This window comes from Lissotriton vulgaris, chromosome 12 (assembly GCF_964263255.1).
Source record: "Lissotriton vulgaris chromosome 12, aLisVul1.2, whole genome shotgun sequence".
In the NCBI taxonomy this organism is placed as follows: Eukaryota; Metazoa; Chordata; class Amphibia; order Caudata; family Salamandridae; genus Lissotriton; species Lissotriton vulgaris.
This window is the reverse complement of record NC_141700.1, coordinates 348897046-348915900: the sequence shown is the minus strand read 5'-3', so window position 1 is coordinate 348915900 and position 18855 is coordinate 348897046. Positions and strand designations below refer to the sequence as shown.

Genomic DNA, 18855 nt, shown 5'->3' with positions numbered 1-18855 from the left:
CATCGTACCCCCGACTCCCCCCCGACGCTCGCGCGATGCGGCCGGGGGCTCGGGTGACCCCAACCCCGCGGCTCCGCGAGAGTCGCCGGCGCGGCCTGCCTCATACCCTCCGGTCCCTGGGCACGGCGCGACGCCTGAGGAGATCGAGGCGTTCCTCATGGCCATGAGGGCGCTCGGTTCTCAGACGGGGCCTACGGAGCCTTCGGGCCCAGTGCCACCGTCTGGGGGCCCTGGCGGTTCGGGTGTCCCTGCCTCGGCGCCGTCGGGTGCTCCGGCCCCGGCGCCGCCGACGGCTCCGTCCCCGGCGCCGCAAGGGCCTTCGGGATCGGCGCCGGCTGGTCTTCCGGCCTCTCCGGCGCCGTTACCATCGGGGTTACCCCCGACGCCGTCCCCGCGCGGCGCCGGTTCTCCGGTGCCGGCTCCGGCCGGCAACGGGGCTCCGACGCCGGCTCCGGGCGGCGCCGTCCCCCTACCTTCCCAGACGCCGGACGCGGAGTCGGACCGGCGTCGCTCGACGCCGGGCTCGGCGCCGGTGGGGCCCATGAACCCCGAGGAGCCGGTCTACATCGTTGACTCCGAATACGGAGAGGATGAAGAGTTCGGTGAAGGTTGGGAGGGGTCCGAGGACCCTCTGTCACGCGAGTGCCAGTATGACCCGGACTGGACAGGTGACTTGGGGGATGCCAGTGGTCTGGACGACTCTCCTAACCCTGGTTTGATCTCTCCTCCAACCGTGGCATCGGTGGAGGGAGCTGCATATTCAGTGGTGCTGATGAGGGCTGCCAAGGCCTTACACCTTGAGCTCCCCGTCGCGGCCGTGAGGCCTAACATCCTCACTGAGGTCTTCAAACCGCAGTCATGCCCACAGGAGCCACTGCTGCCGTTTAATGAAGCCTTGTCAGACGTTCTGTTGGGCACGTGGTCCAGGCCCGCTTCAGGTGCGCCTGTTGATCGGAACGTGGCCAGGCGCCACGGTCCTTGTCCGGACGACCCCAAGTTCCTGTCTACCCACCCCACTCCTGAGAGTCTGGTGATCCAGGCCTCGACCTCCCAGTCCGCATTCCCGTCCGCCCCGCCCGACCGGGAATCCAAGAGGTATGACCAATTTGGCAAGAAGGTCTTCTCGTCCATTAGTTTGGGCCTGCGGTCTTGCAACACCGCTTGCCTCTTGGGCCGTTACACCCACTCTGTGTGGGATACGGTCGCGGAACTGCTGCCAGAATGCCCCATGGAGGTGCGGGCAAAACTCGGTCAGGCTGTGGCTGAGGGCCGAGATGCAGCGAAATATTCGATACGGTGTGGTCTTGATACGACCGACTCGCTGGGCAGAGCTATGTCAACGACGGTGGCGATTCGTCGCCACGCCTGGCTGAGATCCGCCAACTTTTCGGCTGATGTCCAGAATACATTGATGGACATGCCGTTCGATGGCTGTCACCTGTTCGGTGACAAGGTGGACCACGCGCTGGAACGCTTCAAGGACTCCAGGGTCACGGCCAAGTCCTTGGGTCTCTCGACCCAGCGTCAGCAAACGGGTTTGTTTCGTCCCTTTCGTGGCCAAGGAAGGGGCGCCCCCACACGTGCTGCCAGCCACGCGCCGCAACAATCCTTTCAACGTGGTGGCGGCCGTGGAAACCTCCGTGGTGGCGGTCGGGGACAACGGCGGGGTCAGACCACACCTCCCCCCGCAGCATCTGCCTCAAAATCCTCCTAGTCCGTGCTTTCGGCCCCATGTGACGCCAGTGGGTGGCAGGGTTCGCCATCACCACGCTCACTGGCGCACGATCACTTCGGACAGGTGGGTGCTGCAAATCGTCCGAAGGGGCTACTCCCTCCCCTTCGAGACCACTCCTCCAGCCATGCCACCGCAGAACCACCGTGTGTCGGGGGACCACTTGACACTTCTGCAGGAGGAAGTTACGGCCCTCTTGGCCAAGGGGGCCATCGAGCGCGTTCCTGGGCCAGAAGTAGGGCGTGGTTGCTATTCCCACTACTTTCTGGTACCCAAGAAGGACAAGGGGGGCCTACGTCCTATCTTGGATCTAAGGAACGTCAACGGCTTCCTCCGGAAGGAGAAGTTCAAGATGTTGACGTTAGCTCAGGTCTTGGCTGCTCTAGACCCACAAGACTGGATGGTAGCGTTGGACTTGCAGGATGCCTATTTTCACATCCCCGTCCTGCCGGCCCACCGGCGTTACCTGCGGTTCACGGTAGGCCAGGAGCACTTTCAGTTTATCGTGCTTCCCTTCGGCCTTACCAGCGCCCCACGGGTGTTCACAAAGGTGATGGCGGTGGTCGCAGCCCATCTGCGCAGGTTGGGGGTTTCAGTCTTCCCCTACCTAGACGACTGGTTGTTGAAGGCGGGCTCGCCCCGGACAGTCGTCCACCACCTTCAGATGACGGCAGACCTCTTGCACGACCTGGGGTTCTCCATCAATGTGCCGAAATCACACCTGTGTCCCTCTCAAAAGCTCCTTTTCATCGGAGCGGTTCTGGACTCGGCGCAGTTTCGGGTTTATCCACCGGAACGGCGGGTTCAGGATATTCGGGCTTTGATTCCCATCTTTCAGCCGCTATCCCGGGTTTCGGTCAGGTTGACGCTGCGGCTGCTGGGACTGATGGCTTCCTGCATCCTTCTGGTGCATCACGCCCAGTGGCGGATGCGGGCTCTGCAGTGGGACCTGAAATTTCAGTGGGCCCAGCATCAGGGCAACTTGTCCGACCACGTCTTGATCTCGGAGGGCACTGCGAGACAACTGCAGTGGTGGCTTACGGACCGCGATTGGGTCAGAGGCAGATCCCTCTCCCTTCCCCAACCGGAGCACGTTGTCGTGACGGACGCGTCCCTCCAGGGCTGGGGTGGCCACTTGGGAGAGGCAGAGATCAGAGGCATCTGGTCTCCGGCGGAGTCCCGGCTCCATATCAACCTGTTGGAGCTGCAGGCGATTCGTCTGGCACTGAAGGCATTCCTCCCCTTTGTCAACGGGAGTGTAGTGCAGGTGTTCACCGACAACACCACCGCCATGTGGTACTGCAACAAACAGGGCGGAGTGGGGTCGTGGACCCTTTGCCAGGAGGCTCTGCGCCTCTGGCAATGGCTGGAACTTCAGGGCGTGACTCTGACGGTTCAACACCTGGCAGGTTCCCTGAACGCCAGGGCGGACGAACTCAGCCGTCGGTGCTCGATGGATCACGAATGGCGTCTGAACTCGGACGTGGCGCAAGGCATCTTTCTGCAATGGGGAGAGCCTTGGTTAGATCTATTCGCCACAGAAGAGAACGCGCAATGTCATCAGTTCTGCGCGTTGGAGTTTCCAAGACGGCACTCGCACGGCGACGCCTTTCGGCGCGAGTGGAGTTGCAGTCTGTTATACGCCTTTCCGCCTATACCACTTCTGCCCAGAGTGCTGAAGAAGATCAGGCGCGACCGGGCCCAAGTTATCCTTGTGGCTCCGGACTGGGCTCGAAGGTACTGGTATCCCGAGCTACTCGGCATGTCAGTCGGTCCCCCGATCCGCCTGCCCCTTCAGGAGGACCTTCTGTCGCAGCAGCAGGGGACGGTCCTCCACCCGAACCTGTCCAGTCTCCACCTCCATGCTTGGAGATTGAGCGGCGGCAGTTGAGGCCATTTGACTTGCCTCCTGAAGTCTGTGATGTTATTCTGGCAGCCAGGCGTCCCTCCACTAAGTCGGTATACGCCTGTCGGTGGAACAGATTTGTGGCATGGTGCACAGCAAAGGCTGTGGATCCTCTTTCTGCCCCTCTTTCGGAGGTTCTTCTGTTTCTTCTTTCTCTTGCCCAGCAGGGCTCTGCTCTGGGCACTATCAAGGGCTACCTTTCTGCCCTTTCAGCCTTTTTGAGGCTTCCTGATCAGCCTTCTTTGTTCAAATCCCCGATTGTAACTCGATTCTTGAAGGGCATCACTCACATGTTTCCACCTGTTCCGTTTGTGATGCCCCAGTGGGATTTGAACCTGGTTCTAACCTTTTTGATGTGTGCTCCCTTTGAGCCCCTTCATTCTTGTCCTCTCCGTCTCCTGACTTTAAAGACGGCTTTCCTGGTTGCCATCACCTCTGCCAGGAGAGTGAGTGAGCTCCAGGCTCTTTCTGTCCAACCTCCTTTCCTGTCCATTCATCCTGACAAGGTGGTTCTGAGGACTAGACCTTCTTTCCTGCCCAAGGTTGTTTCGGCCTTTCACATCGGGCAGTCCATCACCCTCCCTTCCTTCTTCCCGCCTCCGCATCCTTCAAAGGATGAAGAGCGGCTCCATCGTCTGGACCCAAAACGTGCGCTTTCATTTTACATGGATCGCACACGCCAGTTCCGGGTGGATGACCAACTGTTTGTTGGCTACGTGGGTGCGAAGAAGGGACGGGCGGTCTGTAAACGGACCATCTCTCGATGGGTCGTTCTCTGCATCAAAGCGTGCTACTCTTTGGCTCGGAAGGAGCCTCCTGTTGGGCTGAGGGCCCATTCCACTCGGGCCACGGCGGCTACTACTGCCCTGGGCCGGGGAGTCCCCTTGCAGGACATTTGCCAAGCGGCTACGTGGGCCTCGCTGCACACCTTTGCGAGGCACTACTGCCTGGACAGTCAAGTCCGGAGGGATGGCTTCTTTGGCCGTTCTGTCCTCCAGGACTTTCTGGTGTAGTATTGTATTGGTTCGCAGACCCACCACCGGGGTTGGTATTGCTGGGGTATGTATTCTAAGGTAAGGAATCTAACACTAACCTGTTTCTTTCAGATGAACAAGTTACTTACCTTCGGTAACGATATATCTGTAAGAAACATTAGTTAGTGTTAGATTCCTTACCGAACCCACCCATCCTCCCCGTTCTGCGAACTGATACCTAGGGTTGAGGACATCCCTTTCAGGGCCCTAGTTTTACATGGCACCAGTGTTGGTTCTCTCATGGCTCTGCGTCTCCTGGCGCGGAAAAGCTGTGTACAAAGAACTGACGTCAGCGCGCGGAGGCGGCGTCTATATACTCCAGCGACGTCATCACGGCGTACGACGCCGACGACGGACGCGAAGCCGCAGGGGACGCCTGCAGACGACGCCTACCGATGCGCAGGGGTACTGCTACGCAAAAGTTTCCGGATCCAGACTGACGCCTGGGGATATTCTAAGGTAAGGAATCTAACACTAACTAATGTTTCTTACAGATATATCGTTACCGAAGGTAAGTAACTTGTTCTTTATGGTCAGCCTTTTGGTTTTGTCAGTGCGTGTCTTGTTTTGACATGGTTTTAGTACATCTTTATTGTTGTGGGAGCTACCGGGCCTCATCATTATGACAAACATTAGCAAAAGCAAAAATATATTTGCCCTCAAAATACGTACATTGCCACATTTGTTACTTACAGTGAACAAAACTACTTTGAGTGCTGAAATGCTCCTTGTGAAAGAGCAGTATGCTGTCAGTCACAGTGAAGCCAGCCGGTAGATGGAGAGAATTGTAATAAAAAGGGATGAAATTGACAATTACATGGTTTGTGGTTGAATGAAGGTTATTGTAAGATAGTATCACCCGCTATGACTTTTGATGGTGGTGCATTAGTTTTATGACATATTTCTGATTTTTATTGTGTTGATGCCCTGACAAAGCCAGTAAGCCTGCCCTTTGATATTGTGCTTTATATATGTGGGGGGTATGTGGACACTGGGTTCAGGGCTCACTGATTATGTTAAAGGGGCAACGCTGTTATAGTCTTTTGTTACCGAGTTCAACACATCAGATTCGTTATTAGGATTTTGTTCTTGAATTTCTTTAATAGTGGGTCAAGGTCATCATTAGTTGTTAGCTGGTGGTATTCTTGTGCCGCTGATTAGGACCAGGTACTTGATTTTTGCTTGCATCATTCACAAAAGCTTCTGCATTGGATGTTGTAGCAGGGTTTTAATATTTGTGTTGTGTGGTTCTTTTGGCTACCGAGGAGGCATGATGACGGTTATGCAATGCAATAATATTAACACAGAACCCTGTAAAGCTCCTCTTTCAGCCATAGACCTTCAGTGGCGAGGAGGGTGGTGGTGCCACACGACTGTGGCCTCACGAGGCGTATACAGGCTTCAAGCATACAGGGAATGAAGGCTGCATTAAATGCTACCCACTCCATCTGAATGTGTAGGAACCACCCTCCTTTAGGAAGTGAATGCACGGCAGTTGGTGGGAGGAGGGGTAAGTGATTCCAGGTCAAATAGAGAAAGATGCCTCATCAGAAGGTTGATAAAAATTAAGTGTCATGAGGTCAGAGCAGGATCAACAGAACTTATCTCACCTGAGAACACAGAAGTCGTTATTGTTGTGTTCTGATACCCACAATCCCTTTGCGTACATTGACACTCGGATCCTTTGGGTGGGCCCAACAAATGTACAATCAGCATCTTCTACTTTAAGGCTTTGAGAGGGAGTTTACTGGAAAGATTGAGCAAGAAGAGATGGAGGTTCCCGCTTATCCACATCAAGACAAAACATCAGCTCCAGGATTAAACTAAGGAATCATCCCCAAAGGGAAATCCCATGCAGAAAATTGTATTGCTAAATATGCTGCTCTCCCTACAATCGCCCTTCTAGTTTCTCAATCTAATCTTCACCAAAATGAGAATATTCTCAGTAATGTCTCTTCTTGATTATTTGGTCTCCACATGCCAGTGGAACAACAGCTGTACAAGGGAAACCCCTGAAAACCGGTCAGCGTATAAATATTACATTTCCCTCTGTCCTGTAAAAGTATGTATGAGGAGGAGTGAGAGTATGCCCTGAACTGTGTTGGAACAAATGTGGGAGGCATGGAGGAAGACCAATTTCTCAGGTCCACGGTGTGATGGAGCACCATCAATCTGTCTCCAGCAGCAAACTGCCCCTGTGGATTAAGACCAGCCCTGTGACAGGCTGAGTCGAATGTAGAATGGAGAGAGTCATGGTTGCCATATCATTAGGCATCAGAAGAGTTCTGCTGGTATCCTGGCCTGACACACTTTCTGACCTATTTTAATAATGAAGACGATTGGAGGGCCCTATGAGAGTAATGCAAGATTTATTATGAAAAGGTTGCTGGTACTGTCACAGTACAGTCTTGGAGCTACCCGGCATGGCCATCTTGGAAGGCGGACAATTAAGGAACTTGCCCATGAAATCAAAATGGAAATGTAGAGCCGATTACTCATTCTAACAGATTACGGTGCACTGACCATCCTCCATGCCATGGCCCTTGCCTCAGAAATATTGTAGCATTCCAAGGGGAGGAATAACCCTCAAGCTGCAGTCTGAGGTCTTGTAGCTTGCGAGAAAATTACATCTTTTTGCTCCACTGCATAGCCGTGTTCCCAACAGATATTATCCTAACTAAGAGAAAGGCGGAAGAAATGTAATGCCAATGGAAGAGGGTCGGTCAAAGGGGCCATACGAGAGTGATGCTTTGATCCTCTAATCTAGCTCTTTTCATAAAGATCCAGTCCTTGACGAATTGATGGAGATGCTTTTTCGGAAGTTACTAAGATAATGCATAAAATGAAATTCATGGTTTGAACTGCCAAAATATTGGTACTTTCTGTCAATGATTTTGAAGAATAAATATCAATGCTAGTTCTAGATCCTCCCTGAGTTTGTTCACATCAAAAGTTTAAATAGTAAATAATTCTCTTCATTTGCGTATATTGACACTTGTAGTTTGTGAAAAAGTATTTTGGAGAGTGTTTGAAAAAACATATGGTTGAGGAGATGCAGATGGCTGTGAAATCTTGGCATGTGTGCAAATGGATGGATTTTTTAACAGCTTCCTATGCCTGAGATTTGAGAGACAGCCTATTTCACAGCTCATTTTCAAGTGCCTAGTTTCAGCTCTGCAACTGTCTTTGAATGAAAAATGCTTTTTCTTCTGCAAAGTGTTATTGCTAAACAGCTGCCACAAGTAAGAAAGTTTAAATTTGCAGGACGCCTAAGAATAAAAAATGTTTAATTTTTCTGTTGGTTCATTATTTTGCTTCTGTTAATGGCATTGTGAATTTATATTGTATTGAAGTGCAGCATTTTTATAGCGTTTACGACCCCTATGTGTGGTGCTGAAGCGCTTGCGTACATGAGTAGGATGCTACGCCATGTAGGGTGTTTGATTGAATGGATGTTGTTTTTCTTTCGATCCTATATGGATGTGTTTTCAATGTTGTGCGTGATGACCACCGATTTGCGATGATCATGTAATGAGACGCAGTTCAAAGCAGTGTGTTGAATGATGAAGTGTAAGAGGCAGACAACCCCCTTTTTTTGGATTTTTAGAATGCAGGTAGCTTTGAACAGCTCTGCAGGTCCCTTTATAGTATTTATTATAATATAGCCTGCTTAGCTGGTTACTGCGCGGGGTTGTCCAATTTGAGATTTTATGTGTAGTTGTCATGATTTGGTATGGTTGGGGGGAGTGGAAATTTGAGAGATCCGTAAGGATGGTCTTTTTAATATCATCCCTTATCTGATTGTCTCTGTGAGATGTAAAGAAGCGGTATGATTGGATAGATATTTAGGAGCTGCAGTGAATGGACTATATTAAAGTCTTCCAAAATTCTCCAGTAATTTTTGACAGATATCTTCAGTTATTTCATGCCTATTCATGTGATGTGTGGTTTTTTGGCTGTACAGCTCTGACGGTGGACAACCTTCATAGCAGATATGTATTATGTGAATCTAAGTTACAATTTGTTGCTGAGCTCTGGATATTATGTTTTTTTATCATAGTGCTATGTGCTACTTTTCTAACCTCCAAGAATGGGCAGTGATATTACAAAGCATCGTAACAAGCGTTATTATTAAATGGATCAGCATACATTAGAACATTATCTTTGACTCGCAAATTTTTCTTTCAGCTACCTCTTAATTACTGTGGGTGTGGTCTATGTCAAGTCATTTTCCCAGTCGCGGAAAGATATTTTGAAAGACCTTGTAGAAATGTGTCGTGGAGTTCAGCATCCATTACGAGGTCTTTTTCTACGAAACTACCTTCTTCAGTGTACGCGGAATATTTTACCAGATGAAGGCGAGCAGACTGAGTAAGAAATTAAAGTTTTGTATAAACTCCTATGTTTTATTGTATCGAGAATCTGTTTTACACCCAGCCAAAAATGATCAATGTCAGCCTTTCCTGCCTGCAATCCAAAGTTGTTGCATACATCCAAGAGCCATGTTTTGGTCAATAACATGTGACTCTCTTGGAACCTATAAAAAAAAATAGCATAAATTGGTTTCTTAGCTATGCATCATGCATCCACGAGAGTAAAAAAACACTGTCTCTCGCTTTTTGAAAGAAGCAAAACACTTGGCTATGTAATAATGATGTCTAGATCATTAGGTTTTTAGCTCCCTGGGATTGCACTGTGCTTTACAAAAATGCATAACCTCCGTAAACTAACCCCTAGCTCAGCTTCCTTCTTCCATGTTGGAGACATTGTTTTACTATTTTGAATAAAAGTATGGAAAGGACATCAGTAGGTCCTTCAAGTTTCAAACAATAAACCCACAGCCATCTAAGTATGGCGGTTCCTTTTCCTCAATCGCAGCTGGTAAAATCCTTGCACGTTAGATGTACGAAGAGCTTCTATGTACACGGCACTCGCTATATATCCTTGCACGTTAGATGTACGAAAAGCTTCTATGTACACCGCACTCGCTATATAAGGAAAACATAACAACTGTTGTATCTCATATCAATATTACCAAATGCACTATTTAGTTTCGATCTGTGTGAAGTAAAACATGTGTCTGACAACTTAAAGTAGGAGCACATGCTCCTTGGGTGTCATGCTGCTAGATTTTATGAAAGGGTACAGATGTTTCTAAGTCTCACGATAATAAATCATCTTTGGCAGTGAATGCCTAGATTTTGACAAATATTTAACAAGCGGAAACAGACAATTACACCACTATTACATTTTCGTTTATTGCAGCTTCATTAATACGTTTATTTTTATCACTTTTCAGCATAGCCATTTGTTTGTTAATGTTAACTGTTATTTATATAGCGCCTAATCACCTGCAGGTCTCTTAGCGCTTAGAGGAGAGTGGCCAGACACTACTAAACGGTGTCATGAACAATGCATGAATCGGGAACTAGACCGCATTCAGGGCCTCTCTGACCAGAAGCGTTTTGAGCTGCTTCCTGAACAAGAGGAGAGTAGGTTCCTTTTGGAGATGTTCAGGTAACTGGTTCCATAGCTGTGGGATCTGGACGGATAAAGCTCTGCCCCCTTTTGATGTGGTATTGTACCGTGGGAGGGACAGACGGCAGGCCTCGGAGGACCTCAATGTACGGCCTGGGACATAGGTCTTGAGGCGTTCTTTAATGTAGGTTAGAGCTTGGCCATAGATTGCTTTGTGGGCAATGCAGAGGCCCTTGAATTTTGCTCTGCCTAATGGGAGCCAGTGCAACTTGCACAGCAGCGTGGTACGTGAGACCTTCTTGTAAGCCTGAAAATCAGCCTGGCCATGTCGTTCAATACCACCTGTAGTTTGTTAATAAGTTTCTGTGGAAGGCCAATATATAAGGCATTACCATAGTCCAGCCTCGAGATAATAGTGGCTGACACTATCATCTGCAGTGTCCTTTCATTTCAGCATTACATTTAAAAAACAGGCTAAAGTAAGTATTCCGTCATCCAAACCCACATTACTTGAGTCTGTTTAAAAAGGCAAATGTGTGCATACAGACATGTAGATCTCAAGACAAACCTCAGATTTGTATGATGCCTTGTCTTTTAAAAGTGAAATTTGACAAATATTAAAAACAATCTATCGATAACTAAAACGTAGCTTGTTTTCAGGTGGTGGGTGAAATTGAAAGTTTACCTGACTCTTTAATGATATATTTGGTATGGTTCAAAAGATCTGTAAACATGGCAAAACTTGATGCACAGTAGATTTATCTCACAAACGCCTTTTTGTGTGAGCTAATTCTCTGACTAAAATGGGGATTTTACTCTATTTTTTCGGTACACCCGAAAAAATAGAGTAACATTTATTTTTTATTATGGTGTAAACTTGAACCTTCACAAAGATTTTCTGTATTTTGAAAAAACTTCAAAAAGTTTGTGAAAGAAAAGCTTTGCTTACCACTAGTTGTTATGGTGCAGAAGGTATATGTAGGATATTATAATAAAAAGCTGGTAGCTTCTAGTTATGATGGTGCGGAAGGCATCTGCAGGACTTTAGAATCAAAAGCTGGCAGCTTAGTAGCACAACTTAGGATCCTGGCTGTACATATGCTATCTCTCTGATGCTGGATAGCATGACATCCAGTGCCGAAGGAACATTAGTCTTAAAGTCACTGCTGCTTTATACAAGGCATTTTTATTCCCCAGGTTTAAGTTAATTGTTTTTAGGAATACTTGCAGTCCACTCATCTACTGTCTAGGTACTGCTGCTAGTGACTGCTTTCAAGACACTCTAAACATGGTGCTGAAAGGGAGATGCTGGAATGTGGGATTAAAGTATGCATGCCCAATCCATCCTAGTGCTTGACCTCTGAGCTTTCTCAGTTTTTAGTAAGCAGTCAGTGCTGGGTTGGAAACTGTGCCTTTAGTCATCCAGCACAGCCAGAGCCACACACTTCCTAATTATGATGAGTGGCACTGCAGCTTGCCCATACCCGAGCTACCTTAATTCTGGAAGGTGTAAGCTAGAACACTTGGAAAACTGCACCAGTAACGAGTAATAAATCATTTTAATTCACCCCGTATGTGTGCACTTGTCTGTGCCAGTACCACATGCTTTTTGGGAAGACAGCGTTCCTCTCTCATTTTGCGTAGAAATAAAAATGTATCATTCCTTTATCCAGCTGGTGACACCTTTAGCATTTACAATTAATAAGGGGGTTCAGTTCTTGCTTGTGTGCAACTCAGTCTGCAGCAACCTTTAGATGGGTTATGAAGAGGAAAGAGACTTGTCCCTTTCAGTCCTTGGAGAGCCCATAAACTGTGAAATCTATCTACAACTAATATGAAGCCCATTCAGAAATCATACTGGGAGGGTATTGTACTAGACGTCTTGCTGCATTCACATCATATCTCCCACCGTGGGTTATTCAACATATCAAACATCTGTGTTTTCAAAAAAAAAAATTCATTCAAAAGAACTTTTTAATGTTTTTTACTGTAAATTTGTTGACAGTGAGGAAGTTACCGGCGACATTAGTGATTCCATGGATTTTGTGCTGCTGAACTTTGCGGAAATGAACAAACTGTGGGTGAGGATGCAGCACCAGGGGCACAGCCGGGACAAGGAAAAAAGAGAGCGGGAGAGACAGGAGCTTCGAATTCTAGTAGGAACAAATTTAGTGCGCCTCAGCCAGCTGGAAGGTGTAAATGTGGAACGCTACAAACAGGTGATTTACATTTAATAAAATGCATGTTTGGTATCTATCATGTTAATGTTTTGTGGTGTTAGATAAATCGCAGTGCTTTTGCCACGGTTATAACCTTTTCATTCCCATAAAACACAGCACCACACTACTATAATAGGTTGCTTATTATTGCTTTTCTAGGGCTCCATCATATGCCATTTTGATTGGCTTAGAGTTATGGCAGTAGACTCGAGACCTACAACATTAATTGCATAGTTCTAGATCTAGGGGATCAAAGAACATAAATGCACAAACCCCTAAATCATAACATACGCAGTATTGAAGTCTGCTATCAAAAGTCCAAGTGTCATTGTGTTTCTCTCACATCGCACACTACTATGATTAAAGGTACACTGTAAGTAAAATATTCCAGTTTCTTTTAAATCTGGTGGGACTACAAGAGTCCTACCAAAATTACTCTCACATTTTTTATGGATAGAAGTATTATTCATGAACCAGTATCTATGTAGAAAAGTTTCCTAAAAACATTGAAATCTTATGCTTCACATATGTAAGCATTTATATACAGTACATGTATACTTCTGCATTCACACACGTTTGCAAAAAGCCAAGCCAAAACATGGATGCAAAATTATTAAAATGGCATTGGTTGGTGAAACCCTCTTCTATGTAAAGCATTATTGCTTTTTATGAATAGAAAATAATTACTATTAATGTCCTGAATAAAACATTGGAAGCGGGCCAGCTAGTCAGAATACTCCCTTTGCGGGATTTGGCTATTTTTACAGCCATGCAAATTGGTGATTCTGTGCTGCCTGCTCCAAACATCCTTCCGGTACGCTGTGGGCCCTGGTAGTGCTGCGGGAGCAAGAGCTACTTGTTGCCTTAAACAAAATGGCTCCAGTTTCCCTCGGTGTGCCCTCATCCTCTTCTGACGCAGCTGTACGACACACAACTGTCCGGGCTCCCCCCTTTTATTTTGCTGAGAGGGAAGAGCAATCACGCTAAAAATGTGTTCATGTTTTCTACTTCAGAGTGAGTTACTTTTGTGAATTATGGGTAGCTGTGACCAGGTATCAGATTGCTGCTGTTTTCAATCACAAGATCTTTACTTTCAATTTCTCATCTACTCCTCTCTCTCCAGGAACTATGTGATTTAATTTCTGCATAATATTCATTTATGATGTTTTGTTTCACTGCTAAACCGAAAACATTGTATTACTAATTGCAAAAATGTTAGCTGCTAAAGAGAATCAGTGGGTTAGTAGTTTGAGGGCTGTGTTGGGATAGATTTGTTGTTAAATCATAGGAGGAAAGTATTAATGTGCATTATTACTCTATCCTTATTACTGTATGCAGGTTGTTAACAAGGCCAATAGAGATCCTCTATTCAGTGGAATCATTGATGGAGTTTAAGATCATTATGTCTACTTTTTCCAGAATTGCATATACCAACTCCATGACATTGCACTGTGGCCTTGGTTCACAAGGTGGTAACAACTTGCAGTTGCTATGTAAATATAAAATCTTAATGGTGAATTGATGTCAAATTACCTATGATGAAGGAACAGTGAACAAAATGTAGGCTCACACATGTGACAGATCTGGCTGTTCAGTATATTTCTTCTGGGCTACTCACAAAATGGGATACCTATGAGTTTTCTTGACCCTATTTCCTGTCTTAAACAGGTTCTGACTGCATATACTATGATTTATACAGCATTCAGGAATATTGGCACATATCAGAAGAAATGCTTCACTAGGCTTGAATTCATGCAGCAAATAGGCACATATCACCGTTCATGCCCTACAGGTAGTTTAAAAACGTTGGGAAAGCGAGATTATTTCCTGCTAGTGCACTTGATAATTGCAGCCATGTAGAGGTCGGTATCCCTTTTGCAATATCCTTTTCTAGAGTATTTTGGAGATCCGACAGTTAATGAAATTATTGATCATCAGAGACATACTGGTAAAGCAATAAAAAATACTTTTATCATGACATTTGCAGCAACTCTGTATACTCCTTGAATATTGTGAGTCCTACCAAAGTCAACCAGTACCCAGCGTCAAATGAAACTAGGCTCAGGCATCGCGGAGCTAAGGTTTAAAAAGTCAGTTGTCTTTTAGGAAAGACGTTTTTAATGCCTACAGAATTCCACAAAAGACGAGTTCTCCTTGAGCATATGATAGAGCCTATCATGATCAGTGACATAAACAGAGTCTAGAGATTCAACAGGTCCAGCAGACCAAAAGCAGCCTTATATATCACACAAAGGTGTTCATTGTGGGTACTGCTATCACTGGATGTAATACTATATTGGAAGGGGGCTGGCAAATCCTGTCCAGCGTTATATTTTGTAAGTAGACTCCCTGTTTGACTTAGTTTTAAATACTGTGGATAAGAGTCCTGGGCAAGAGAAGAACCATGTGATTCCATAAAGCCAGGCCAAAAGGAATGCCCCATGTTTCTTGATTAAAAAAAGTTGGAGCAGTCCTCTACGAAAAGGAGTTGCGGTGCTTTAAAGGTACCCTAGTATTTGAAAATCGCATCACATGTAGAAAACGACATCTCACCTATTTAATGTTTTAAAAAGCTTCAAATATCATGTAAGCTTTAGCAGCAGGCTACCAAGCCACTAAAGCACTGCAATGCTGCTTCTGCCACAGTGATGATGGCAGGGCCAGATCTCTAGTGATGCTTGATGGTGTTTGACAAATATTTTCCACTCACAGGCTCCACCCATAGTGCCACCAAGCGTGCATGATTCGTTAATGCCAAGCATTGGGCAATGAAGAATTGGGAAGTCTGGGTGTGATGACACATGCCATGATAGATCTCACAGTCATTGCATATCATTTTAGAGGCCTCAGTAGTCCATTGAGCCATCTTTATATATGGAGGAGGTCACCAACCTAAAGAGTGACATATGTCTGATTGAGGAGACTTGCATTCTCTGCCCTTCTCAGAAATGGCTATGGTCTCACTAAATCCACAACAATATTTATCCTCTGACTTGCGGAAGACTGTTTGAGTGGGAGTCCTGTTAGGCCCCTTTACTCTTTTACTGAATTCAAGATCCAGAGGGATAGGGCTCACCAATGCCTGGTAGTCATCTGCCAGTGAAACCACATTCTTCTGAGTGATCTTGGTCTTTGACCCCAATCAAGAACAGGAACCTTTCGTCAGACAGGCAATCCATTGGATGGTGAGCTTAGCAAAAGGACTTTAGGGGTGATTGGGGTGCACACTCCATCTAGCCATGTACCTTAAGCAAGAAAAAATGCAATGTAAGGCTCAGAGGGACTCTTTCGGACAAAGACCGACCGGCTTACTTACAAAGTTCCAACATTCCCAAATAGGGCATGGAGGATGGGCACTCATGAAATGCCATTAACGAAAGTGGAAAGCTTGCATTGAAGGACCTAAAAAGCCAAGTCGCCTGGCCCAGATGACTTCATGGCATCATTCTACAACACATTTGCTCTGCTCCCGATCCCACTCCTTCCTGAGGTCTTTAACTGGTTTTAAGAGACTCTGGGTGTAGCCGACATCCTGCAACTCCTACCGCCCCTAATGCTCCTCATCCTTGAGACAAAAATATTTAATAAAATCCTAGATAATAAACTATACTCTGTGTTCTCTACAATAATTCATGCAGACCTGAGAGGATTGGCCGATGGGTAAAAAAAAAAGTGACAATACATAGAAGACCTTACTAATATTGGGTAAGATGTAATCTTGTTGTCATTGGATGCTAAAAAAGTGCTTGATCATGCACTCTGGGGAATGATGGCAGATACTCCTGAAACATTTCTTTTGGCCTGGAGTTCTACATGCAAACTGGAGTAAATGTTGGGCTCTCTGTATTAATAGCTTTCCAGAGAGGTACTAGGCAGGATTGTCCACTTTGCCACCTGCTGTTTGCATTGGGCTTGTTGCCCTTCATGTTGAAAAAAAGGGATAGTTGAATGATAATTTAGTCACCTTTAAACTCACAGCCTTCACTGATGACATCTTGCAAACACTTTTTTGACTTGCACCCATCCCTGCGCCGACTAGTGAGGGCTATAAAGGCATATTAGCCATTGCTGGCTTCTCTGTAAACCAACATAAGTCAGGGACTGTGTTAGCTGCTGATAAAACCCTTCTAAGTACATTATAAGACTTGACCCCATTTAGATGCACATCTTCTGGAATCTAGTATCTGAGGATATGGTTGACTCCCGACAAACACAGGTGGGCAGTGGATAATCTGTTCTTCTGCCTTCTCAAGTGGGTAAGGGTTGCTATCTCCTCAGCCATATTGTAGGTCTCAAAAAGACTGTGTTGCTGAAAATCCTATATATGTTCAAGTCCTTTCCATTGCCCCTTAGGATTGGTGCTATCAGACACATCCAAGAGACATGTGCAACACCTTCTTGTAGGCTGGAAAGAGTCTTAGGATAACTCAAAGCACCAAACACACCAGCTAGATATAGCTGGGTGTTCCCCATTTTTGGCATATTCTCCAGGCTTCCCAACTCCACTATTCGGTAGCGGTTCTTTAAAGTGAAGCGGATAAAGTCTTGTGTGTATTAGGCAAAAATTTTGCCACCTGACCCATTAAAAGGAGATGCAATGGATTCCCAGACCTCAACAAGGTCAGAATTGCTACCTTTTACTTGTCACAAGGCTACTGTAAGAGTTTAAAAAGGAGTATCTAGGACAAAGGTACTAACATAATTTCACGCCATGCCCTCACCTCCCTCTCGCCTCTCTCTCTCCACCCCCTCCGCTCACTCCACCCCCTCCCTCTCACTCCACCCCCTCCCTCTCCACTCACCTCCCTCTCCCCACTCCCACTCTCTCCCCCCCACTCTCTCTTTATTCCTCAGAAATGTAGATTCCTATTTGTACCTTGTAGAGTGAAGGTTAGGGTCTGGAAGTATGGGGGGTATTTCTGGCTGACAGACCTGTCCAATTGCAAACAACTGATTATGCTGCTCTCATTAATAAAAGAGTGATTAGGGCTGCTCTGCAATTTTTGCAGTCCCTTCCAGCACCTCATCAGTTATCTTCTGGAACATCTCAGCGACTTGATATATGCAACAGTGGCAAAAGTAAACATTTCTTGTCAAATGGGGAAAACAAGCTAAGCATTACTTTCAGCACCAAAAGAGGGCTGGTCCCACTTAGAGTGCTTATAACTACACTAGGTATTCACAGCGTAGAGAAACAATATACAACTACTACATTGGGAGCTCTATTCACCCTGGACTATACACACTATTGACCATATAAGATGAGGCTTCCTGGAAGAGATGCAAAGAAACAGCCACACTAACCCAATACCCTTCAGCAGTCCCAACGTGTCAGGAGTTCTAGAGGGCATTAGACTGATAACGAATAAAGAGGTAGCACACTATCATGAGGCCATATTACAGGGCTGCCCCTCACAGGAACACTAATCCTTGTATTCCTCAAAGTGAAAAAAGCATCCCCAGCTCCTCCTAGCAGGTAAGCAAGGGATCTGACCATTTTGAGGAAAGACCTGTATCCAGCAGACGACCTTTGAATACTGATTTCTTCTGGGCCACAGAGTTGGTATTTTTTGCAATGGGAAGGAGCATTTATCCTGCAAACTGTAGAAACCAGTGCTTGTATATGTAAACCAGGAGTACAGAGGACGAACATGCCTTTAGAGGCTTAGGATGCTAGGTATGCTGGACAAAGCTTTGGGATGTCTCTGGTATTAACCTCTAAACAATACATATTTTTTTAAGTTGCTCACGTGTTTCATGAGCTTTGGGGTGGCTGTTCAGGGACAGAGCTAGTGGGGTGGGAGATGTAATACGTTTACAAGTGGGTATGCCTTCCTTATACTTTATTCTTCATTGAAAATTAATTAAAAAACTATTGAAACTAAATGGGGTAGAGGAAGTCATAGGTTGGTGGAAAGGAGATCTGCTTTCTAATTTTAGGAGATGCTCTGTTACCAATCTCCTCGAAGCAGTCCATTCAGAATCATTACTAAGTGACCTTTTTACCTCTGTGCCATCATACACATTGGCTTTGATTTCTGATGCTTACTTGTAACTGCATATTCCTCATGTTCAAATATTCTCCAGATGTCATACCTGATCTGGAGATTGCAATTCGGCATTATTCAGCTCTGCGTTGACTCTATATCCTCCTAGAAGTGAGAGAGCTGAGCTGCATATAAGCGCCACCCCGGATAGCAGTTCCTTTCTTTCCACACCTTTCAATGTGGATCCAGACCACTGCTTCTGAATTTTTGGTTCTTCAGAAGACTTCCAAACTTTTCACAGAGTGCTAGAAAATGATGTCCCCTACCGAAAACAACAGTATTCAAGCTTTGCTGCAACTATAGGAGGCAGAGGTCAGTCACAGATCTGCACGAAGTGTGCCTTTGGTGCCTGGGCTCTGGGTATGCGTCTGTTTCATGTTATAAGTGTACCCTCATGCAACCAAAGGCTATTTGAGACAGAGAGGCAATGCTGTATGTC

General features: G+C 46.2%; 1 protein-coding gene across 1 annotated transcript in view; it reads left to right on the top strand.

Moving 5' to 3' along the window:
• Positions 1–18855, top strand: part of VPS35 (VPS35 retromer complex component) — a 526314-nt gene that overhangs the window by 159205 nt on the left and 348254 nt on the right. The window contains exons 5-6 of the mRNA XM_086945112.1: positions 8861–9043; positions 12156–12369. Of these exons, the coding sequence (XP_086801238.1) occupies positions 8861–9043; positions 12156–12369 (397 nt within the window). The remainder of the gene's footprint in view (positions 1–8860; positions 9044–12155; positions 12370–18855) is intronic.